Here is a 26,253-nt window from a genome sequence, read left to right on the forward strand (position 1 = left end):
AGCCAGGTAGCCTGAGGCCAGCCAGCAGGAAGCATTGATCTTCGGTCAATGATCAACTCCCAAAAGAAACCTGCAGTTGAGATGCCTATATCAAACAAGATCTTTCAAACAGTCTGTGTCCTTAGAGAAGGACTTAGGTTTTTTTTTTTTTTTTTTTTTCAGATGGCCTGAAATTGGTATTCTAATCCATAAAGATTCTGATTCAGATTGTCTGCTTGAAGTCTGTTCATCTGTCTTTCCTTGGGCTTTTTAACGTTATTTTCTGGGAGCATCCAAGAGACACTGATCTTACATTGAAAGAAACGATTTCATTAGTTCAGTCAGTCAGTCAGTCAGTCACTCAGTCGTGTCCAACTCTTTGCGACCCCATGAATCGCAGCACACCAGGCCTCCCTGTCCATCACCAACTCCCAGAGTTCACTCAAACTCACATCCATTGAGTTGGTGATGCCATCCAGCCATCTCATCCTCTGTTGTCCCCTTTTCCTCCTGCCCCCTATCCCTCCCAGCATCAGGGTCTTTTCCAATGAGTCAACTCTTCACATGAGGTGGCCAAAGTACTGGAGTTTCAGCTTTAGCATCATTCCTTCCAAAGAACACTCAGGATTGATCTCCTTTAGAATGGACTGGTTGGATCGCCTTGCAGTCCAAGGGACTCTCAAGAGTCTTCTCCAACACCACAGTTCATAAGCATCAATTCTTTGGTGCTCAGCTTTCTTCACAGTCCAACTCTCACATCCATACATGACCACTGGAAAAACCATAGCCTTGACTAGATGGACCTTTGTTGGCAAAGTAACAGGTTGACTCCAAATTTGGTAGTGGATATCACTTGTGAATTTTTTCCCTGAACTTTAACTCTGCATTGATTTGCAGCTTGCATGAGTTTGTGGAATGATTCTGAATTTGCCAGCGTGCCTAGGGTTTAGGCTTTGTTGGGAACTGACTTGGATCAAAAAGATGGATCAATCCATCTTCTAATCCAGTGTTTGAGTAGGGTACCCAGTGAAATTGCTACCAGGGTCTCTTTTTAATCTTTATAACAAAGTAGTTTTGTGTATTTTTCCTGCAAGCATGTCTACATTCAACAGATGACAACAGGTGGCATCTCTCCCCCTACCTCTGGTACTCTGATAGCTCTGGTTTTTTTCCAGAGTTAATTCACAGCTATCTATAAAGTTAAGTGTTGAATCAACGTATTTGTCAGGGCAAACACTCTACTGAGACAAATGACCCTTTCTCCACAAATCTCTTTTTAGAATCCCAGAATAAAATAGCCATGAGGGAAAAGACGCCTTTTGTAATTTAGCTCAGTGTTATGTCGGTAAACTGCAGACCTTCCCTACATGTGAGACACTGGGTCAGGCTTTACGCATCTGAAATACTTTGCAGGAAAACAAAGCCTACCCAAAGTAACTCACATCTTTGAATGATCACCTCCAGAAAAGCAGGTCCACTGATGGATACCATGTGACCTCTGCTGGCTGTTTAGCAGGCAAGGCTGAACCCAAGCCCAACTGGAGGCCAGCTTTGCCAAAGGATTCGAGCCTTGGGGTCCCCTGCAAAATCTGCACCTACCTGTCAAAGTTGCAGGTTCCATAAACAGTAACACTGCCCTGTGGCCCAGAAAGGGCAGTGGTTAGTACTGAGAGCCCTGAGAGCTTGGAGCACTGCCCCACAGGATCAGAAGTCAGGTTTGTACTGAGCCTCCAAACCAAGTCCTCATGCCCTGTAAAAGCTTTGTCCAGCCCATGAAGACAAAGGTGCCCCTGAGCCTGTAGGTGCCCAGAGGAGGTCCAACTGGAGGCCCATCGCTGCTGCTCACTTCACAAGTCCTCCTTTTGTTATTCACATGCTGTAGTTTATATGTGCAGGTTGGATCTTTTGATTTTGTTTTTGTTTTTTACTCAGCTCATTTTTTCATTATTCAGTTTTTCATTCATGCTTTTTAATTTTTATTTATTTGTGCAGACTTCTCTCTACTTGCAGCAAGCAGTGCTGCTCTCTGTTTTCAGTGTGCCGGCTTCTCATTGCTGTGGCTTCTCTTGTTTCAGAGCACGGGCGCTGGAACACAGGCTCAGAAGTTGTGGTAGACAGGCTTAGTTGCTCCACAGCATGTGGGGTCATCCCAGATCAGGCATCAAACCCGTGTCTCCCGCGTTGGCAAACAGATTCTTTACCACTGAGCCCCCAGGGAAGCCCTCATTCATATTTTTTCATTATTCAAAGTCATGGTTTAAAAAAAATACTGAAAGATTAAAATAGAAAAGAAAATCCCCCAACTTGATCTCACTCCTTAGAATACCCTTCTAGTATTTGTTGTATATTAGAAACTAGTATACTAGTATTTTCTGTATACCAAACTTTCTAAATCAACACAAGCATCTTTAAACAAGCGAGAGTATTACAAATTGTTTTCGCTTTTAGCAGGATACCTTGAATATCTTTCCAGATATTAGTCCATAGCAAGCTGCCTCGTTGTTTTACATGTAGTTGATGGCATTTACTTGGTTTCCACTTCTGTGCTCTTAAAAATAAATATTCTTGTGCTTGTGTGTTTGTGCACCTGAGTGATAGTATCTAGGCGATCAGTTCCTAGTTGTGGAAATACTAGGTCAAAGGGTATACTGTATATTTTTGGTAGATTAAAGGCAATTTATCCTCTAAAAACCTAGTTTAAATTCCCACCAAGAGTCCATTCCCTTATCAAAAATGGTAGTTAGGAAATACTTTAATCTTTGCTGATCTAAAAGTAAAGAATGGTATCGATTTATTGCTTTAATTGGTATTTCTTCCTGAATGAATATGAACATCTTTTCACAAGTTTATTGTACATGTGTATTTCTCCTTCCCTATTCATTTATACTGTTATCTTTTCAAATTTCAGGGAAATTAGCACTCTCCTCTAAATTTATGATATATCTTTCGGCCTTGTCCATAATCATTTTGGCCACAAAGAAGTTTAATTTTGTATAGGGAAATCTTTTATGGCTTCTGAACTTTACATCATGCTTAGAAAGATCTCCCCACTCTATGACTGTGACCCACATCTTCTCCTAGTGTTTTAACAATTTCATTATCACACTTAAATCTTCGATCCATCTGGATTATGTTGATGTAAGGTGTGAAGTCGAAATTCACCCTTGTTTGCTTTTCCACGTAACCCAGGTCCAGCTTTATTTGCTTTTCCAAATGGCAAGTCAGTTGTCCCCGCATCATGTCCTGAGTAACCCATCTTTTGTACACCTACTGGAAGTGATATCTCTGTCTGGACTTGGTTTTCAACGTGCCGCTTAGTAACATTTGACTCCCAATTGGGAGCTGGGGTTTGAGGCCCTCATGGTCTGTCCGGTAAAGGTCAGGTACCGAAGCGTAAGGAAAAAAGCAGAGAACAGTTTGGGAAACAGTAAAGTTTGGTGGTAAGGCTGAACGTGAGCACTCAATGCTTTGGCCCCAGTGTAGACCTGACCCCATAGTTCCACGCTCTTGCTGGAATAACAGACCAACCGCACCAGCGAGACAGTGCAGCTGAGCCATAAAAATGTTGAAAGAGAAGAGGAGAAAGTTGTTTTCTAACAGTTAAGTTTCTATGCTGTTGGCTTAAGAAGCCTTTAATAAACAGCAAACCTTGTGAAAAGCATATAAGCAGAGCAGTTCCTCTCATTAGAGGTGGTGTCGAGTCCCCTTTGCCCACAGCCCTGAGACTCTGCCCTTAGCTTGGAGGCGTGGGGATGGTGGGGGACAGTGTGCAGACTTAGCGCCTGAAACCTCAAATGCACAGACCACCATCCGTGTCCCAAGAAGAGGCACTGCATTTGTAAGGTTTGTGAGAGTGTGCTATGGGGTGAGTACCTTAGATCAGCTATTCCTGCTGCCAGTCCATGACCAAGACAGGACTTTCACTTCCACTCCCAGGAAGATCACTGGTGTGAGTGCCCTCCCCAGACCTAGCCTCTGCCTCACCTCCCATGATTTCTTGCCCCTATTCCCACCCCCTGGCCATGCCCACCCATGCTTTGGAACAAATCATCGTGTTCAGAAAAAGCTCCTTTTTTATATGCTTGGTGTTTCTCCTATTCTTCTGCTTTATGATGGTCTGAGGGAAAATTTGCCTCAGGACATTTTTTAGTTAATGATTCAAGCATCACCTGAGCAGGTCACTGAAGTCACAGAACACTCCTGCAGGTATCTAGCGTCCTTGCACGTTCCGAGGACACAGCAGCTGTCCAGGAGAATTCTTACCCATGGTCTGAAGAATTGGCATTAATCTAAAGCCGAGCTTTCTGGGAAGCTGCGTGCATTTAGGAACCAGGCTGAGGATTAACGAAACTCCACCCCCCACCCGCCCCGCACAGTGCATGGCCCCAGCCTGGCCTTGTTCTCTGCAGCACAAATGATAAATCAATAGCTTGCTTATTATGCCTCTCACCCCACTCACTCTTTTCTCTCTTAAAATAATATGGGGAGGCTTTTTCCTTACTGGTAATTCAAAGAATGCTTGTAAAGTGTGGGTTAAATCTGCAAAGAAAGTAATTTTTATTCTTGAGCTTGGAAAATAACTGAGCCACTTTTGGCAGATCTTTGATGTTTTCAGATATGCTCGGGATAGAAGTTCTAGATCTTTATTTTCCAGGCTGGCAATTACATAAAGTTAAAATGTTGTTTTAGTCTATAAATGCATAGAAAAAGGTCTAGGCAGATACACACCAAACTAAGAAGGGGGACACCTGGGGAAAGGAATGGGGGATATGGAAGAGGGAATACTTGTGTTTTATGTGTCTATATTCTTTACAATCAGAATGTGTTTTTATTACATAATTATGAAATAGAAAATTTAAAAAAAAATTTTTATTTTCGTTGCAAGTATGTTTTCTGCTATGGTCCACACAACAGAAATAACCCCAGTTCTCTATATTACGTTCATTTATTGGGCTCATTACACCATACCTTTTTAAATCTCTTTTTGATACAGAACTTCTTGCAAGTTTTGCAGGGGGGTTTTTTGTTTGTTTGTTTGTTTTGACCATGCCACACAACATACAGGGTCTTAGTTCCCTGACCGGGGATTGAACCCAGGCCCCAGCAGTGAAAGCACTGAGTCTTAACCACTGGACTTCCAAGAAATTCCCATGGTTTATTTTCATTTTTTAAAATATAAAAGTCGCTTGCTGATTTGAAATGAAGGGCAGAGTCCTTTCCATGACCCTGGATCCCACACCCAAGGTCTAAGACACGTCTTTCCCAGAGCCACGCCGTCGAGGATTCTGCCTGTGAGCATTCGTTAGCGCCAAAGGAGTTGGGAGGCCATAAGGGCCTTTTCTCCTGGGTGATGTTGGAGAGAATGAAGCGCACACACTCAAAGAGAGAGCCCCTGGCGTTAGAAACGCTCCTGTCTCCACACAGGGCTCATCCTGCTCAACCCCACAAGCCCTCCAGCCAAGATAATCACTGCATTTGCAAATTTACCTAACCTGTTGACCGCCTGTGTTACATTCACTATTGAACCAGCTGAAGTCCAAAATTAAAACAAATTCCTTGACTAATGTTCAACTTGAACCAAAAAGAGAGAAAGAAAGAAAGCCATTTGAAAGGAAATACTTCTAGATTACTTTTCTTTCTTCTTGTTTTATTTGATAAGCTAATTTGTCCATTCTTCAGTGGCTTGGGGCAGATAGAGATTTTCTGGTTGTTTTGTTTTACATTAACTCCAGAACAGAGTCTGACCTTCCTCCAGGACAGAAAATTAGCTAGTTAATATTGGGTAGTGAATATGCCAGAGAGTAAACTGAAATGCTTAAAATTGTTTCTAAACTGAAGCAAGGCCCAAGAAATAAATACTCTAAGTCAAAAATTGAGATTGGCTAAAGATATCCAGCATTTTCTTAACTCTTATGACCTCTTTACCGTAAGATTGTCAGCTACTACAAAGACATATCAGTGGGTTTTCTGGTTAACACACAGCATGTGAATTCAAGTGTGACTGCCAGGGACAGACTAAAGGGATGGAGCGCCACCTTCACCCCGTGTTGTACCACAGCGGGGCACGCACAGCACAGGGCACTGCGTGTGGGCCAGTCTTAGTTCTGTTTCCTGTTACTGGAGGTCACTGTGGATTGCTGGGCTTCCCTGGTGGCTCAGCTGGTAAAGAATCTGCCTACAATGCGGGAGACCTGGGTTTGATCCCTGGGTTGGGAAGTTCTCCTGGAGAAGGGAACGGCTACCCACTCCAGCATTCTGGCCTGGAGAGTTCCATGGATTGTATAGGCCATGGGTGGGCTCACAAAGAGTTGGACACAACTGAGCGACTTTCAGTTTTCACTTTGGATTGCATTTTGCTGGTGGTTCTATAGTTCCTCTTAAAGGTTTTTCAGAATTTCAGTCACTTAAAAAAATACTATGGTCCAGTATAGCTCTAAAATATACTTACATACCATAGTGAGTTTAAAATGAAATAGGACCCCAGAACATGGGGTGCATGGTTAGAATAGCTGTTATAATTGAACATTCATTTTCATATTGTCCGTTTTAATAATAGCAATAGCTACCACACATGTGCCAGGCAGAATGCTGGATGTTTTAGTTCAATTATAGCTGATAACAACCTTTTATGGTAAGTATTATTCTCCCAACTCAGAGCCAAGAAACAGAGCTGATGAAAGAGAGCGGATATTCCAGCCAAGCTTTGTCTGGTTCCAAAGCCCAGGCCCTCATCATAGCTGTTCAGACAGTGGCACAGTATTTGTTTGGTAAAACTTCAGTTGTAAGCTACTTCTTCCTATTGTTTTTAATAAAATTCCATGATGCACCTAACCAGACATTTAAATGTTTGGTTTCATTTCTAACCTCACTGTCATAGTGTAACACAATAATAAGGGAATTGGTTGATCTTTTATATAAAGGTAATAATATTGATTTTTTTTTCCCCCGACTTTAGCCACCAGCTAAATACCTCCTTCCAGAGGTAACGGTGCTTGACTATGGAAAGAAATGTGTGGTCATCGATTTAGATGAAACATTGGTGCACAGTTCATTTAAGGTAAATCAACATAAAAAACGATCAGTGATCTTTGTGATTTGGCTACAATTGTATTGGAAAATGGAAAACTAAAAAGATGTAAGCTTGTGGTTTGTTGGCATATGACTTCACTGTTCATAAAATCCCAGTAACAGTTGGTTATTAACTCAGGTGAACATTAACTCGAGTAGTTGAATATTAACATAATTAGTTTGGGAGGAAAAAAATCCACTGGGCTGCCAATATCCCTGAGACCTCATTCTTATGCAGTTTAAGTTTTCCAGCACTCTGCCCCCCGCAGAAATACTTTCCAGGTGGCACGAGGCAGGCAGTGCCCCAGGACACCGCTGTGTGTTTGTCTGAGTAACTGAGCACTGTGCGAGCTGCAGGTTATATGGGGAATGACAAGGGGAGACACAGTTGAAAACTAGCAAGCAACTGACTATCCTGGAAATTTTCCCAGACCAAGTTTTGGAAGATGCCCAGCTCTGAAGAAGACTTTCAGAGTTACGGCATCTGAACAGATTCAGTCATTTATCTTAATGGTTTTCATGACAAGAGTTTGCTGGAGTTTTTCCTTAGCTTCATGGCTAAGTGTGTATCCACCTGCATGCCCTCCCTCCTGAAGGCCAGGGGCTGCAGTACGCTCAGCGTGAGCATCACAGTCTGACTTCCGTCACCTCCCTCACGCCTCCCTCTCCATCTCCCCACCAGAATAGCAGCCAAAATTACAAACTACCCAAGGGCCTCCATGTATGTGTGTATGTGCTCAGTCATGTCTCTTTGCAGCCACAGGAACTGTAGCCCTCCAGACTCTTCTGTCCGTGGAATTCTCCAGGCAAGAATACTGGAGTGGGTTGCCATTTCCTCCTCCAGGGGATCTTCCTGACCCAGGGATCGAACCAGTGTCTCTTAGGCCTCCTGCATTTCAGGCAGATTCTTTACTACTGTGCCACCTGGGAAGCTTGGGCCTCCAGGGAGGAACAGCAATGGCTGTACTCCTAAGAAATGAGTTAATTAATCATTTTTCCAATTTTTAAAGTTGTTTGAAATGAGCAAATGATGAAAAAGTTTGAGAATAGGGGATTGGTGCGTTGGGGGAGAAGCAGAAAGCGTATGGGGTCCTGGTCCTGTTTTCCTTGGGATGTTTCCGGTAATGGAACTGCCCTCCTGTTGCTGGCCAGTTAGACCATTTTCCTCTGTCTACCACCGGCCCATGACCCTGCTGACTTTGCTGGAAGACCTGAAAGCACCACCTGAGATGAAGGGTGTGTCTGACACCAGCCAGTCACTCCTTGATGGCGGTATGGGAAGTGCAAGAGAGCTATCAAATTTTCCTGCAGACCTTTCTGCCAGAAACATCCCTCTTTGGGCCTGCTTCTCACTAAACAGAATCCTCCTTGACAGGTCAGGGCCAGGCAGTTGTCCTGGAGTCCTTGGGAGTGTGGAGGAGGGGCCACACACCCTCCTGGCAGTGAGAAATGGCCTGGCTGACCACTGGAGCATATGGGTACCACTCATTCCACAGCCTCACATGGGCCTTCCCAGGATTGATCCCAAGGATTCAGTGACCTTATATCCCAACTCAACTGTGAACTGCATTGGAAGCTTTTCCTCCCCTGTGGGCAGGATGCTCAGGACTTTCTCACGTCCCTGAGGAGCAAAGGCCTTTAGGGCAAGGGTCAGTTGTCATCACAGCATAGCCAGCTTCCTTGCAAGCAGCTCTGGGAGCATGGGCATCACCAGCCAGACTGCCCAAGGTTACTGAGGGCTCGTGGCTCCAGAGAGGGAGCCTTGGGAGGCCCTGGTGTTTCCAGGGCCTGCTCAGAGGGCATTGATACACAGGTGATGTGAATAACATGTCTTCATTTCTTCCCTCCCTGAGCTGCCTGCATCTTCAAGCAGAATATTGTATGATTTTTAAGGTTCTGGGCATCCCAAAGCCCTTTGAGAACCTGAAAGCTAAGAACTTCTCTCCTTGAAACTATAGAGCACACAGACCCAGAGACACATGTTCACAGCCCTGGCTTTGGCCCCCTTGTTACATATACTTTGTGGAATAGACCTTATGAGAACTTCTTCCTTCAGCTTTTTGTTTTCTCGGCTCATTCTGTATTTTAGTTGTGAAATTATAAAATACCAAGCTCATCCGTGACCTTCCAACCAAAGCAGTGAAGAAACTGTAAGCTTAAGGCTCAAGTGCTCTACTTAGTACTGGTTCTGTGACCCAGTATTTTCCACAGTTTTTCAGTGTATATCTTAAAGAACAATGTGTGGGTACAGTAATGGACTTAAAGGCAGACTTTAGTTCACATTCTCACCAGAGACTCTCTACCCCCTGCCCCTGCCCAGGGACCATCACACCCAGTCTCCCTCCTTCTAGTCCTCTCTTCCTTATCCCAAGGGTTTGTGATCTCATGATTCTCTTGGGCCTGTTCATTTCCACTTGATTTGTGGAATTCCATTTAGAACTGTATGCAAGTCGGTCGTTGAGAATATAGTGACTGCTGAAGAATCACATTTGAGTTTCAAGTGTCACTGAGTGTGGGGTTACTTTAAATATGCAGATGTTTGTGACTGTGCTAGGTATTGTATCACACAGTGCAGAACAGTCTAAGGTGTGGTGGCTCTCCCACCCACTCCACCCCCCCCACCTCCAGGGCAGGAGACGGCCAGGCAAGGCTGGAAATCACTGACGCGCAGGGCTGGATGGAGCCATGGGCACTCATTAGACCCATTGCTCTAACTGTGGAAGACAGGAGAAACCAAGGTCCAGAGGATAAAGAGCCTGCCCAAGGTCGTGGTCTGTGGCCTCTGACCTCACCCCATATATCCAGTGGCCCCACTTTGGGCCCATGTGTTGAGCATGTCTGTATTTGTGCAACTTACCAGATGGCTCCGTGGTAAAGGATCTGCCCGCAATGCAGGAGATGCAGGTTCTATCCCTGAGTCGAGAAGATCCCCTAAAGAAGGAAATGGCAACCCACTCCAGTATTCTTGCCTGGGGAATCCATGGACAGAGGAGCCTACAACCACAGAGAGTCTGACACGCCATAGCAACTAAACAAGCACTGTCCTCTAGGGCTGTCAGGCGCTCGCCTCCTCCCCCTGGTGGCCAGCAGTGGTTCCTGCCACTCTAGGCAAGAGCCCAGGGTTGGAGAAGCCTCGTTTCCAAGCTGGGTGCAGCACTCTGTGGTTGGGGCCAGGCAGGTAATAAAGATGCTGAAAATGTAACAATATTCAGAACAGAAAATAATATTCTTTCCTGCTTATGTTTATTTTGAGGAACCGAAGCATGCTCCAATGTCCCCCTGAACTGTTTTGTCCCATAATAAAAACATTAGTCCAGGCAAGCTTTTTTGGTGCTAAAGTTTCCAGTTTTATTTTGTTCTTTCAGACATATTAATTATAGTTTCTTCTTTCTCCAGCCTATTAGTAATGCTGATTTTATTGTTCCTGTTGAAATTGATGGAACTATACATCAGGTAAGAAATCAAAGCTAAATCTGAGTTTCAGTTAGCATTTTTTTTAGTAATTACATTTTCTATGAACTGTATTTCTAAATTCCCCTTTCAGTAATCATTTTGTTCCTGAATCAGTAGGAGGCAGACTTTATTAAAAATTCAGTGATTTTCTGCTTTTTTTTTTTCACTTGGATGAATTTTATGCTTCGTTTATAAGGGAAGCTATAATCTATTTGTAAATATTAGATGTGGTTGCAGGTTCAAATAGTTCTTTGATTTGATGCAGACTTTTAGAAGCTTCCATATCCCCCACTGGCCTAGCTTGATGGTCTAATTAACTTCGCTATGTAATTGCTTTAGCTACTCTCCTAGCAGGCAACAGGGAAATGTCACAAGTCACTGACTTTACAGTAGATTCTCAGCAAAGACTGTCAAAGATTGCCAGCCACTCCAGACTGACCTTGTCACTCCTGAATCATGTTCTGTTAATATTTAGGAAAGCCCAACCCAAAAGGGAAAGGAGGAAGGGTGTGCATTTTTGGATCAGCAGGAAGCTTTGAATAAAGATGCCCTAGTCAGTTGGCATGCATCTTTGTTCCAATATTTTATTTCCCCTTATTCCTTTTTATTGCATGAAGCTCCTCTAGGAATAGTTTCACTTATGAAATATTGGAAACACTATGGGAAGACATTGTAGGTTTTCCACAGAAATGCCCCAGTCATCTTCTTTGTCAACCCCAAGATCTAAAGGGAGAGCCTGTGGCCTGGTGTGTTTATATCCCAGGAGGAAAACTCACCCTTGGTGCTTGAGTCATAACAGGGTCAAGGGTCTTTCCTTGGAGATGTCGGTAGTCTCTTTGGCCCTTGAATGCAGGGTGTCAGAGCTGGTGGGGCCTTGGGAGTCAACGGGTCCAGCTACCTCACTGTCCACATGGGGAAAGTGAGGCTCAGCCACAGAGAGGGTTGGATCAAGGTCATACAATAGGACGAGTCGAAATGAGAGCTCCAGTCTCCTGTTCCTGACACAGGGCTCTTTGCCGGGTACTCAAGTCCCTCCCTCCCCCCCTGCCAGGAGGTCCTGCCAGCAGCCCGTCCCTGGTGTTTCCACACTTCATGCTTTGGAAAGCCATCAGGGAGCCAGAATGGCAGGCACTTGGGCATTTAACATTTGCCGAAGCATCCACAGAATTAACTCTGCATCTGAGAAGCAGTTAAGGCTTCCACGTTTATTATCTTGGCTCGTGTGACAAGATAATGGGATGAAGGAGAAGCTGTCCACTGGCATGACAGAAATTAGGAGAGAAATGAATCCCTTAATTCCTCATGACTGTGAGCATGGCCCTCAGGACCTGACTTGCTGTGGCCAGCCCATTCTCAAAGAAGCTGCCCAGCTCCTCCAGCCCTCCAGACTGTGCTATGATTCACCTGGTGGTAGACACTCCAGAGCTGGGATCAAAAACTCATTCTCCTGAGGGAATGAAGCCACAGGCGCCCAGAGGAGGACCAAGGCCCTGGCGAAGGCCGTGGCCTCGTTCAAGTAATCCAGGATAGGCTGTGCAGGTCCCAAGGGGCCTATTCTCGGTTACTTGCACGCGGACGCGGGCCTGGACGCCAGCCTCTGGGCCCAGGACCCTCCTCTCTGTCAGAGGCACCAACGCCATAGTCCCCAGACCATTCTCCTGCCTTTTGCATGTAGCAACACTTGCTTTCCAAGCAGCATCCCGAAGGAGACTGCAGATCACAGGCCGCACCCATTCCTAGCACCTAGCAGCCTCCTGGGCAGAGGGTAGGCCTGGAGCTACTGCAGCCACACCCTACCCACAGGCCTCTCCACTCCGCAGAGCACCCATCCTGGCCATCCTGCTCCTCTGGCCCCTCCCTCCACATGCCCTTTCCCTCAGCCACAAGCTTCCCACCAAGACCTCCACCTGTGTAAACTCCTCTGTCAGCAGCTCTTCCTCTGTATGGAGCAGAACCCCGTTCCCCTCTGCCCCTCCTCCTGTAGGGTATCCAGCCTGCTCCATCTGCCGTTCACAACCCATGCATACTCACCTCGACCTGCCTTTTACACTACATCTTCAACCTTTTCTATCCCCATCTCCCCCTCTTTTATCTCTGCCTCTGAAGGGCTGGTCAGCAGAGCTCTGGCCATTCTCCAATACCCCAAGTGTTTTCAGGCAAGGTCTCATGCTCAAACTAATTTCTCTGCCTGGAAGCTCACTTCTCATCCTTATCAGCCTGGTGAACTCCTATTCATCCTTCAAGGTCCAGGCCAAATGTTCCCTTTTGTGATTCCCTCCCCTTGAGAGGGAAGTTTATCATCACTAATTTATCCTTATGCTGCAGCTTTCATTATGCATGTTTATTTTGATCTGTTTTTCTGAATGTCTGCTCTAGACTGTGAGCTCTTCAAGGGCAAGGCCTGTGTTTTCCCTCACGTTTGTAACCACTTCAGGCTGAGGCCAGAGCTGGAACTGAAGGAATATGAGTCGAACTGAATTTTAACAAGTTTGAATTATTTTAGGGAAATGGCTAATTTCAAGTGAAATTTATTCAAGTTTTAATTAGTTCTTCCCTCCTCCCACCTTCTCTGCCTCCTCTCGCCAGCTCTGCCTTCTTTCCCCGCTCCCATGTTTCCTCAGATCTCTTCAGGCTTCCAGCTGGGGGCAGAGCCCAGCCACTCTAGCAAAGGTGGTCCTTTGCCCCGCTGTGCTTGGCGGCTGCTTCTGATGCCTGATTGCTGGGGCTAAGAGTAGGCTGGCCTCACATCCCCTGAAGCATCTGTTTCTGGAGCAGACTGAAGCAGAGTTAATGTTGTGTGTCAAGTAGACGGTTCCCACACCGACAAGGAATCCCTTCACGCAGTCCTACTGCTCCTGTGCGTCCAGCCCAGGCCTTCTGGCAGGAGAAGGGTTCCAATCAAGTAGGCAACCACCGGAGCAATCCCAGACCTGCTGGGCAGTGGGCCACGCCCCGACCTCCACCAGAAGCACCACCCAAGACCACGGCCTCTGTCTAGAAGCGGCCTGACCCAGAGCATGTCCCATGAAACATATGTGAAATGAAGGCTCTGGGTCACCCGAACGTGGCCCAACGTTTCCACTCACTGGTTCTGAAAATCCCCAGAAGCCTCCACACCATTTCAGCTTCTCTTTCCCCCCTGGGCGGGGAGTCCGCTCCAAACTCTGACTTGGAGTGCACCGTGAGGGGTATCTGGTCCTCAATGCCATGTTATTATTACACAGCCCCTCGTTCAGTCCTCCTGGGGGCAGGAGACAGGAACCAGGAACCGGCTTAGGAATTCTTCCTCCCCAGGGCTCTCGGGGCCCCAGGCCTTCCTCGGCGGCGGCTGTGACTGACCTGCATGCTGTCCCTGCCGTTGCAGGTGTATGTGCTGAAGCGGCCACACGTGGACGAGTTCCTCCAGAGAATGGGACAGCTGTTTGAATGTGTGCTCTTTACTGCCAGCCTGGCCAAGGTGGGTCGCGCCCCCAGCCCTCAGAGCCCAGGCCCTCCAGCCCTGCCCCCTGTCTGTCAACCGGCCCTTTGTTAAGGTGGGGGAAGCAGTTTCCATGGTGACAGGTTTCCACCCCAGATGGGGTAGATGCAGGCCATGTGCACAGCACCAGCCTGAAAGGCTTTGGGGTTACCATAGCGACAGGAGCACTGGGAACAAACGCTCCATAAAGTTGCTGCGTGCTGCTGCTGAGGCTGCTTGTCCACAGACCAGGAAACCACAGGCGTGTCCCGTGTGACCGAGACAGGCGTCTGCATCTCATCTGGTGACTGGCTGAGGCCTCTGTGCACTTGGCTTAGCAGCTCACCCAGGTTTCAGGGAAGGATAAGCATCAAAGGTTCATCCACCCACGGAGGCCTCATGAGTGTTCTGACTGCCCTAAAGAGCCCCAGGACCTCAGGCCAGTCACTTCAGTTCCCTCGCCTCAGTTTCTTCTATGAGATAGGGATGATCCCATCTACTTCGTGGGGTGGATCAAATGAAATAATGCCGAGAAGGAGCTTAGCACAGGGCCCGACTCCTATTCAGCAAGGGCCTGCGGAGCCCCTGCTGAGTCTCCCATGTGCCGTGCTGGGCACTGTCACACGGTCACTGCTCTTGGTATTCATTCTTTATTCTAATCATTCATGATGATAAAGTAAGCCACGCATGTTTTGCTCCCGTAGTTTGGTTGAGTCTCTGACCCAGCATCTACAATGGCCCTGACCAAACACAGTGGTTTCTTTGCCTTTACCCACTGTTTGAGGGACCTGGCAGGTTCACAGCACTGCCTCCCGCCACGTGGGTGAGTTTGTCCTTTCGCAGGTGAACTGAGGTGCCTGCACTGTGTGGAAGGCCGGCCCTGCTCCTCGAAAGAGCTCTTTGCCATGTCCGTGTCTCCAACCCTGGCCCTGACAGGGCCAATGCCATCCATTTGTTGGTGGCACCAAGAGTGTCTCCATGGGCACCTCAGGGACCCTCAGTGGGCCCAGGATGAGCTCTGCAGAGTCCAGGTTAGACGTCTGCCTGTCTGCAGACCTGCTCCAAGGACGCACAGGCAGCTTCCTCCCCCGTGTTCCATCTCTATGCAGGCTCCCTCCTCTGAATGTTGGGGACTCTTACCCTGAGTTCCCAGATGTGCTATGCTGCTTTGCTGGGCTGGGCATTTCTGGTTTTGGCCATCTCTCTGCCATTCTGCCAGGCTCATCACCAGGCCATAAAGCTTGAGCCAGTGGGGAGGGAATCAAGAGCCCCAGGCTGTCTTCTTTATGCTGAAAATAGAATGCGGCCTCAGGAAGAACATCATCTTCCCCAGTGGGTACCCTTTCGGATGAATGGTACCCACTACTGCTGTGGTGCCGATGGCTCTTCTGACAGTGCTCTCGGCCGCTGAGGCGCCTGAAGTGATAACCAAAGAAATAACAAACAGGAAGGTTGCACTGTGCTGGGGGATTGAGAGCTGTTTTTTTCTTTTGGCAAAATTGAAAGCACTCTTTCTTGGCATCATCCCCAGCACTTGCTTAAACATCCTTGTTCGGTCTCTCTTCCTGGACGGCTCCCACCTGCCCCTCCATCTGTCTCTCCAGCCCTTCTCTCGCTGCTACCCCAGGCTGCCTTTGCTGAATCAGCCCCCACGTGCTTCCTTCCAGGGACTTCAGTGGTGGTCCAGTGGATTGGACTCCACGCTTCCACCGCAGGGGGCACAGGTTCCATCCCTTGTCAGGGAAGTTCTGCATGCCATGCAGTGCATGTGGCAGAAAAAAAAAAAAAAATGTGCAGCCTTCCAGCTTCTCTCCTCCCTAGTGCACAGCTCTGCTGACGGGGAGCCACTCCCCAGGGCCTGGCCCTGAACTCAGCCCCCAGCCAGCACCGTTGGTGTGCAGGACCTCCTGGCCTGCTTCCCTGGGGCCTGAGCAACCTCTGCTGACAGTCAGAGCCCCACAGGGTCTACTTCCCCGTCTCGTGTCTTTCCTTCATTCACTCACCCACCAAGTATGTCCTTTATACCTGCTGTGTGTCAGGCACTGTCCTAGGCATTAGGCATACTGCAGAGAACACGAAATGGTCCCTGCCCACGTGAAGCTTACATCCCCACGGCCAAGAGCCCCAGACTAGGACACTCCCTTGAAAGATGTATGCCACCGCCGTTGTTAATGATTATGAAGAAATTAGCTACAGTCAGCTGCTTAAAAATGACCCACATGGCACTTCGCTACCCTCACCTGGAGCCCTGAGCTCACCTCCCTTGGTCAACAGGAAACCCAGCCTCCTCCTGCACTCTGCTCCATCAGGATGTCTCTGAAGAGAGGACTCACCCATGGAGCCAGGATGCTGCTTGTAGCCCTGCATCCTGCAGCCATGACAGCCTTTGCTCTGCACTCGGGGTGCTATGTGTTCCACCACTGGCCTTCCCAACACCACCAGCCTCGGGTGCTTCCCACTTCTCCAGCAGAGCCTCTGGGCCCCTAAGGACCTCTGACTGTGCCCCTCACTTGGGTCTTGGTGCTGAGGCCTGGCCTCACGTGGCCTGGAGCTGCCACTCTTGCCTCCAGCCCCAGCTACTCAGTCTGTATGAAGATTTTCCCTCAGACACAACCCCTTTATTTCTTCATCCCTTTCAGTGTTCTTTGGGGAAAATTCCCCAGGCCATGGGAGATGGCCAAGCAGGATGAACCCCAGCTGTGACTGGGGCTCTAATTCCCTCCCTTAAAACTCCTGGGCTCCAAGTCAGTGGCTGTGCTGTCTGGGCACATCCTGTGACAGTCAGGGGCTGGGCTGGCGGTACTGCTCAGAGCTCCTCAAGGGGGCAGTGTGGCCCCGTGCGCACCAGCCAGATCCCAAGTCCACACTTCGCTTTGCGGATGCAACTAGTATTTACTGAGCCCTACCAAGAGGTGGCGCTAGTGCTGAAGAGCCCATCTGCCAAGACATAAACTGGGTTGGGAAGATCCCCTGGAGAAGAGAATGCCTACCCACTCCAGTATTCTTGCCTGGAGAATCCCATGGACAGGGGAGCCTGGCAGGCTGCAGTCCATACGGTCGCAGAGAGTCAGACCAGACTGAAGCGACTTAGCACATGCACCAAGAGGTAGGCACCCCAAGGTGCTGGTGATGTCATAGGGAACACGGCAGGCAAGGCCGGGGGCCCTGACGGATGACGGAACCATAACGTGGTCCCGGGTAGTGGTGAGCTCTGTGGAGGCGATCGCAGCTGTGAGGCCAGAGAGTTTCTGCAGAGGAAGGTCCAGAAGGGCTGGGAAGGTTGTGAGGAAAGCCAAGCGCCGAAAACTGAGGAGATGGAAGAAGTGTGTGCAGAGAGTGGGGAAGAGCGTGTTACAGCAGAGGGGACGAGGGGACACTGATGCACAGGTCCCGACCATGTGCAAAGCCAGCGTGGCTCAAGTGACTTGAGGTGGAGCTGAGAGGCAGCTGCAGCCATGTGGGATCTGGCAGGGACGTGGGGCTTCATTCCAAGTGTGGCAGGAAGCCAGCGCAGGGTCTGACGGGTGTTTTCCAGCGGCCATTCTGACAGCTGCAAGGTGAGTGAGTGAGTGGAAAGGAGGCCCCAGGGGAAAAGGGAGGCTCCTCTGCAGGCCAGAGATTACAGAGGCCCGGACAAGGGAGTGACAGTATAAACAGAGAGATATGGGTGGATTCGAGATATTTTTGGAGAGGGAACTGACAGGAATTTCTGATGGATTCGATATGAGAAGTGAGAGAAATGGAAGAATCCAGGGTGTCAGGGAAATACCCAGGATCTTGAAACATCTGCAGTTCTATAAGTCCCTTTTCAGAAGAGTAGTGTGGCTCTGGCTGCAGGAGGTCGGGGCTCCTGAGCTCTTCCAGGCCCCCAGCCTTCACCATGACACCCGCTTCCCAGTACGCAGACCCTGTGGCCGACCTGCTGGACCGCTGGGGTGTGTTCCGGGCCCGGCTCTTCCGGGAATCGTGTGTTTTCCATCGTGGGAACTATGTGAAAGACCTGAGTCGCCTTGGGCGGGAGCTGAGCAAAGTGATCATCGTGGACAATTCTCCTGCCTCCTACATCTTCCATCCTGAGAATGCAGTAAGTAGCCCCAGACCAAAGGGACTCAGGGCTCCAGCTAAGCTCTCTTGCCAGGTAGAGCAGCTCTCTTGCCACTTCTGTACCTTCAAGCACCTGTGCAGGGGTTTCGTGGCCTTTTCCTTAGTGAAATCCCAGCTTTGCATTGAGCAGTTACATGACATTGACTGTTATTTATGCTCACTGAGCCTCTCTGCCAAAGTTGCCCTCTCTGTCAAATGGGCATTCTAGGCATGCTGATTCATGGGATTGTTGGAGGATCAAGTGTGGCAGTGCTTGTGTTGGGTAAGTGCTCAGTGAGCCTGTATCTTCTCAGCATCTTTGGGATCATGACTGAGAAGGTTTTTGTCTGTCATCGGCCTCCTGGATCTGGCTATTGCCCAGGACTTCGTGACCCCTGTAAATTCAGAAGGTCTGGGTGACCTCTTCAACAGAAGTATTAAGAATCAATAAAACACTTTAGTGAGGTTTTCAAATGAGACTACCAGGCTTTACCACCTCCTAATGATGTTTAAAAAGTAGACAATGGGAACATTTCCTACATAAAACTCCCCGGAGCGTGGCAGCTCCCAGTGCCAAGTCTCTGGGTGCAGCACATCTCAGAACAGGAGAGGCGCCCTCCTGCCGCTGGCCCTTCATTTCCAGGAGGCAAGGTCAGCCCTACTGGAGACTGCTCACCCTGCCACAGTGGCCGCCACACCAGACTTCAGCTCAGGCCCTGGAGAGGATGCTTCTCCCAAGCCCAGGCTTCCCAGTCTCAGTGAAAGCCCATACAGCATCTTCTCCTTGAGACCATAACTATGTTGCTCCTCTTATAACCAAAAACCGAGTTCAAACTAGGTTCACTTAGTGTATAATCATTAACTGAACAAACATTCAAAATATATTAAAGTATGCTCCTTTTGATGAGTTAAATTCAACATAATGCATTTTCTAATGTGTCTAACAGATAAGGATTCTTTTTATCATCTCAATTCCAGGCACTTCCCTGGCGGTCCAGTGGTTAGGACTCTGTGCTTCCATTGTACGGGGCATGAGTTCAATCCCTGGTCAGGGAACTAAGATCCCACAGGCCGTGCAGCACAGCCCCTCCTACCACCACCAAAAAAATAAATCCTATCCCATTATCACGTCTGATAATACTAGCAGTTTCTTGATATTATCACTAATATCCAGTCTGTATTCATCTTTTCCCTATCATCTAGAAATATTTTCTTTTATTTGGATTGTTTGAATCAGAATCCAAACAAGGTAGGTACATCCATTGCTTCGGTATTGTGTTCTTACTGTGACGTCACATCAGGAGGCATATAACATCAGATTGTCCCACTTTTAAGATTTTTAATTGCCCTTTGGATTCAGGTGTTATCAGCCTGATCCATCCATTTTCAATTTTTGAATTGACTTTTCACCTAAAAACGTGAGCAGTTGTTGATGATCTTTGCCTACATCCACTGTTTTATTAGAAATTACAAAATGGTAATTTCTAAACTCTATCATTCTTTCTGCATCTATTGGCTAGAATTCTTTTTTTTTTTAATTGAATTTACTCTCATTGATTACTTGATTACCCTACAATTCAGTTTGAATAGGGAAATCGGAGTAAAGTCTTGGTTCTTTTTCTTTATTTTTTCTGTTTTGAGAGTTATGAGATGGTGCTCTAGCAATCTCTAGAAGTAACCAATTTTTTTAGGTACCATTATGAAGCTATGGATTTTTTTATGTTATAGTTTAATCTGTTATCCTTTTTATGCTCAAATGTTCACCTATAGCCAGTGGATGCTCCTTCAAATAACAATAGTCTTTGATCACTTCCTGCTTTCTGGCCCAACAAGATACTCCAAGCTCATCTTGTGCATTTCTTGCTCCAGCCCTGTAATCAGCCATTTTTCTATGCAACCTGGTTCCTGTGAGTGAAAATGGTATTTAGAGACCACAGTTTGGGTGGATTCTCATTGTTACTAGGATGTCCTTTTCTTCCAGTCCTTTCTACTGGACAGAGCTAAAATACACTTATTTTTATTTATAGAATGAGGACAAAATCATAAATTCACAATGGTTTTTCCAATTCAATTGTAACAGTTTTTATTTAATTTCCTTTTGTTTTTGTATTTATGTCTCCTCTTACACTGAAACTCATGATTCCTTATTAACATCATTACAGATTTGATTCATCCTATAGTATAGTTTTAACAGTTTCAAAATTGCATTGTTTTAATATTATTACTAACAATAAAACAATTGAATGCATTTAGGAATTTTTTTGAGCAATTCTACAAACAGAAAACTATGTTTCAAAATCACCTGAAATAATCCTTTCTATGGTTATGTCACCAAACTTATATACATGAAGGTTCATTTTTTTGTTGCTTTTTTTCCTGACTGATTTAATTTCATTTCAGTCATGGAACACATTTACATGGTTTAGCATCAAAACTGTCACCAAAGGTTCTCCCTTGGCAGGCTAGTGGCTAGGACTCACAAGCGCTTGCACCATAGGAAGGTTTGGATTTGATCCGTGCTCGGTGAATGAAGATTCTGCACGACTCGCTGTGCGGCCAAAATTTTTTTAAAAATTAAAAACAAAACTGTCAACAAAGATACATTCAGAGAAATCTTGTGTCCATTCCTGCCCTCTCCCCTATTCCCACCCCTTCCCCTAGGAGTAGTCATTTTTTGCTTACTCCTTAGCTTGTTGATTTTTTTTTTTTTTAATTACATAATGAACTGTTGGCTTCCCTGGTGGCTCAGTTGGTAAAGAATCCACCAGCAATGCAAGAGATGCAGATTCGATCCCTAGGTCGGGCAGATCCCCTAGAAAAGGAAATAGCAACCCGCTCCAGTATTCTTGCCTGGAGAATCGCGTGGGCAGAGGAGTCTGGAGGGCTACAGTCCATGGGGTCGCAAAGAATTGGACGCAACTTACCGACTAAACCACAACCACCAATGAACTATTACATTTCTAAACAGTCTTTAGATTTGTAAAAAGGTCAAAAATCTTAGTTTTAAAAACATTTTTGGCTTCCCCGAATTTGTTTTTATGTCTCTTCTTTGCACCTCTTGCTACCACCTTCTAGCAGCCCTCCCCACCTCTCTATCTAAAACTGAAGGAGACTCTCTTTTTCTGTGGCTCAGAATGTCCTGAGATGTTATACTTGCCCTTTTAACTGAACTCTGCGAAGCATGGGAGGCAATAATCCACGTCTCCGTGCTGTGCAGTGACACTAAGTAGAAGCCCTCGGCTACTCTCTTCAAAGATGTCAGTGGCTGATCGGTGACCTCTGACTGCAAGTGCTCTGAGGTGCAAGGAGTGGTTTGATGCAATAGAAGGAGTGTTTGATGGACAGAGGAACCTGGCAGGCTACAGTCCATAGGGTCGCAAAGAGTCGGGAAGACTGAAGCAACTTAGTATGCACACACGCAAGGTAGTTATATATTCTGCGTTCTGGCTACCTTTTATGCAGCAGGAAAACAAAACAGGAAAGTGCATGCCAACTGGATACACTTAACTTTGCCTTCCTGAACCACCTCCCGAACCAGATAGATTCAGGTTGATTTTAGCTGGGACGGGAGAAGAAAGAAGATAGTGCTGGTGATCTTGAAACACTGAAGTGTGGGGACCAGTCAGGCTGGACGCGGCACCCAGGCCTAAGTCAGCTCTGCTGCCCACTGCACGCACTGTCTTCCAGGTGCCTGTGCAGTCCTGGTTCGACGACATGACGGACACGGAACTGCTGGACCTCATCCCCTTCTTCGAGGGCCTGAGCCAGGAGGACGACGTGTACAGCATGCTGCACAGACTCTGCAGTAGGTAGCCCCGGCCTCTGCCCGCCTCCTGCCTGCGCACCCTGGAACCTCAGCCTCGGGACCCGCCTGGCCTCCGCTCCCCTGGGAGCTGAGAGTGAGGACACGCCGTGCTCCAGGCCACGGGGCGAATGTGGCCATACCTACCTGGTTTCTTTTTTAAGAACAGAAACAACTATTTTAAAATGAACTCTTTTAATGAATTTCATAAAGGGACATGCATTTTACTGGATTTGCTTTTCTTAAAACATACCAAAAAGGAAAAAAATGGGAAAAAAAAAAAAAGCTTGATATCTATCAGACTTCCTTTTACAACTGTCCTCCCCTCCAAGCAGACAGCCTGTCCCCTTCTACCCCAGCTCAGAGGAGCTGACCCAACTCAGAATCTTTTCCTACAGGATGAAGTGCCTTTTTGAATGTTATTTTAAGCTGAGAGTTAATTTTTCTATGCGACATATTTCCAGACATCTTTTAGTCTTTTATTGTCTTAGATTCTCTAAGAAGATGAATATGACAATTTTCTAAAACCTGGGAGGTGGGAGGGGGGCGGGTGGCAGGGGATGGGGTGAGTCACAGGAGCCTGTCTCCCAACAGGCGCGCTGCCCTGACCACCTGTGGCATGCCTCAGGGCCAGGCTCCCACGAGGAGATCCTGTGACTGTATCAGTGTGTTTCTTCATTTCTGACCCAGTTTGGAATGTATCCACAATCGTGTGGCTCAACGCTTTAGGCAATGATAGATCCTTTTGTATTCTCCGTATTATTTCTGATGGTGACAGATTTGTCTTGAGGTCACATTTTTCCCCTTGAAAAGTGGCATCATGTCACTTCTGCTTCCACACGACTGCCATACTTCTGTATGTTTTTGGTTTGGTTATTGTTGTCGTTGGGGGTAGAGCAGTTACAGAAAACTCTAAAACCCTTGGATAGTTAAAAAAGGAATTCTGTTCATTGGTTTATTTTAAATCTGTCCTTTTCAAAAGCTGGATACCCATGGAGCTGTTCGGGAATTTTCTTTGCTGCTACCGCGCTGCCACCAAATGGAATTGACCAGCGGCTGTTACACTGTTCTTTGCCACTGTGCCTACGCTCAGAATTTGCTCACTGCTAAGCTGCAGACTTGGACAGGGTCAGAAACCTAGGTGTCCCACCCCACTGAGGACTGCGGACTTCGTTCCTTCTCTGGTGCCCACCGCACAGGTTCAGAAGGGAACAAAGACCAAAGGGCCGGCGCACCTCATCGGTGTGGCGTCCTTTTCAAACTGCAGGCAGCCTCAGAGCTTGTGCTAAGCTGAGTGTTCTCTCAGGAGAACCTGTGGCCTCAAGCCGCCACCACGCTGATGCAGCCCAAGTCCATTTCTTGGGCTTCTCTTTTGAAGCACAGCCTGTTTCTGAGCTGAGGGTGGGGGAGACGCATCTGGATGTGGGACCCATTACCCAGAGCCAGGGAAAGAAAGGGCCCCCTCCCTGAGCTGGGGCTCCTTTTGCAGCCTTTTCCAGTGAGATCTCTTAAGCAGTGCCATGATCCTCGTTTGATAGTAAGATGGTCTATATAAAGTATTGCTCTTAAAGATAATTAAAAAGAACCCTTTCATGCTGGCACCGTTGCCTTAGTCCTTTATGGGTCAGGCTGGAGTTCTGGTGGGAGCCACTGGCACCATGAAGATTGGAAAACAGTCGGGGTTGGGGGGGGGGCGGTGTCAAAGTAAAATTTCTTTTCTGCTTTCATTCACAAAATAGTGAAGCCAGCTGCCAATCACGTCCTCCCAACAGCACTTTGGTCTGCGGACTGCCGTGCTTTCAGGAGAGAAGTAAGTATTTAGGGGAAACCAGGTCTCCCCACACTCTGAGCGTTCCAGTCATCCACACGCCAGTTAACACAGAAACAGCCCCTTGCTCAGTGTGACCACAGAAAATGACAGTTATATGGCAGGTCTGCACATGCCATACACCTTGATTCAGAAAACTAGTCATTAAATGAACCCACTGCCTTAAATGTCTTGAATGTTGCAGTCAAGTGTCTGTCACGTGTTGACATCCACCCAGAAGTCGGTCCTGATGAGAGCCTTAGGCCCCTCACCTGTGCTCCCTGCTTTGTTGGCATCGCAAGGTCTTACTTGGACTAGCGGGCAGCGAGGAAATTCTAGAATATTACAGGGGCATCAAACCTAGGAATCGTGCCCCACTTCTGATGGAGTGAAGACACTTGGCAGGCTTGAGCCAGATCCTTCACCTGGTCATTCCCGAGGCCGTGAGTGCCATAGCACTGGGCCAGTGCAGAGCTGGCGGGGGTGGAGCCCAGTTCCTGCCAGCACAGACACAGAATGTCTCGGGAGGGCAGCAGGCCCTCCGGGGAGTTCTGGATTCTGTGCACCTTATTCGACCCCACTCCAAAATTCCGTTCTTATTTTAACCCTTGATTCTGCTTTATGTATATAATCAAAATATCTATATTGATATATATATATTTTTAATCATCTACATGTAAATGAAGCAATAGAATTCTAACATAAGGCCAAGAAATGAGATGAATGTTTGGGGTTTATGTTTTTAAGGTAAATACGGGTATTGTTTTTACTTATTACCTTTTATGAGATTGTGGGCTTTAAAACCTAAGGAAACCTATCTCTGTGCCATATACTTCCCATGTTACCAAAACACCCCCAACTCTTTAGCCAAATGAAAAATCTGACCTCCTGAGTTTCCATGGTCCTTTTGGTACCAGGTTAAAATAGAGTCTCCTGGACAATTATTTTTCACTTTAATATCTGGAACAGGATACTATGGGTCATGGACTCTGGCTGGGCCTCGAGTGGAGGCGCCCAGGCACAGTGGAGGTTGTTACTGCTCTGTCTTCCATTGCTCTGGAATCCCACATGTTGGTCCATGGTCTCACTCATTAGCTGTAAGCAATGCATCTGTATCCTAAAAAGAAACACCACCCGTCGTAGCTGACGGCTGGTGGGGAAGCTCCTCTGACGTGGTGCCATCTTGCTGAGATGATCTTGGAGACAGGAGGATGCCATAGTGACACTGACTTGTCATGGTTGCAGTGTGTGAACGCATGGGATGAAAAGGAAGTCTGTAAGTCTAGAACCTGGCAACATTCTACAGCCCTGTGCATTCAAGATGGCTTTCTCATGAAACCCAGAACCACACAGCCCTATGGTCAAACACTAGTACGTTTGTGCCTCTGCCTTTAAAGGTGCTGTGATGGACAGCTGGCCCGCCAGGGTTCGAGAAGAATGGATGGTTTGAAGTGCTGGCCTTTACCTGTGCACAGTCCACTGGCTGCCTCTGTTCCTATTTTACTGTAAATCTGATGGTGTCTGCTGCTGTTCATTCTCCAGAGAGCTTCTAACAGCCCTGCTCAAGGGGTGGAGATGCTGGTGTCTGGGTAGTCATGGATTTCTGTTGGACATTTGAATGTGATAAACATCACTGGGGAAATACTACATGTGGAATGTGCACGTTTCCAGGGGCGAGCGTTGTCAGTGAAGAGGTTTGCAATGATTTCCTTCCTGCCAAAAATAAATACGTGAAACCGCACTCTCCTGTGGGTGGACTGCTTCTTAGAGCCTCTCCTCACTGTGTTATCTGTTCTCTCCCAGCTGCACAGCCTCACACCAGCTCCTTGGGTCTCTGAAGAGCAGGGGCCAATGAGAGCAGGACAGCCAAGATCTCAAGAGCTGTGGACCTTGACTCCAAGGGAGCTAGATAACCACTCTGCCCAGGGTTACGACCAGACAAGCAATCTGGCCCACCATCCTCCCCCAAGGATTCCAAGTTCAGCCTGAGGAAACCACAGCCCCCACCCCGCCCCCTCAGAGCCACAGGCATTGTGGTACCTAAACCCACAGCCCTTGCGTACCCTAGCTGAGATGCTCTGGTGACCAGGTGAAGCACGGCAAAGGACCAGGAAGAGAATAAGGATACCCAAGACAGTTTCTCTCACTGGGACATCCAGGAAACACGGCCGTCAACCCAGCCCCTCTATGCAGGAAGGTAAGGGGCTGCAAGGGTGCCCCCTCACTCCCTCCACACACACACTAGGAAGTACAGGCAGAGCCCTGGGCAGAGCCTCGCCACTCTCAGGACTGTCTCTTCATAAAGATAGCTAATTCAGATAGCAAAAAAACACTAGGGTCAACAGTCTCAGCAGACAGGCCTTATCCTCATTCTGTGGATGAGAAAACCGAGGCCTGGGAGACAATGCTTTGAAGTCCTGTCACAGGAATACAGGGTTCTACCAGGCATGTCTGTTCATCTAAACCCAGGGCACAGTGTGTGTGTCAGCCCAGGGAACTTCGTGTTTACTCAGAGACAAGCCCATACCCCCCACAGATAGTCTGTGCCAGGCCCCTAGGTGCCCTCCCCACTGTAGAGCACCTAGCCAGCCAGGACAGCCCAGC

General features: G+C 47.5%; 1 protein-coding gene across 1 annotated transcript in view; it reads left to right on the forward strand.

Annotated features, from left to right (window-relative positions):
* CTDSPL (CTD small phosphatase like) overlaps positions 1-25,390 on the forward strand; it is a 125,008-nt gene extending 99,618 nt beyond the window's left edge. The window contains exons 4-8 of the mRNA XM_061395927.1: positions 6,935-7,036; positions 10,444-10,500; positions 13,865-13,957; positions 17,856-18,041; positions 21,728-25,390. Of these exons, the coding sequence (XP_061251911.1) occupies positions 6,935-7,036; positions 10,444-10,500; positions 13,865-13,957; positions 17,856-18,041; positions 21,728-21,853 (564 nt within the window). The 3' untranslated portion in view covers positions 21,854-25,390. The remainder of the gene's footprint in view (positions 1-6,934; positions 7,037-10,443; positions 10,501-13,864; positions 13,958-17,855; positions 18,042-21,727) is intronic.
* The last annotated feature ends 863 nt before the right edge of the window (positions 25,391-26,253 follow it).

This window comes from Bos javanicus, chromosome 22, assembly GCF_032452875.1.
Source record: "Bos javanicus breed banteng chromosome 22, ARS-OSU_banteng_1.0, whole genome shotgun sequence".
In the NCBI taxonomy this organism is placed as follows: Eukaryota; Metazoa; Chordata; class Mammalia; order Artiodactyla; family Bovidae; genus Bos; species Bos javanicus.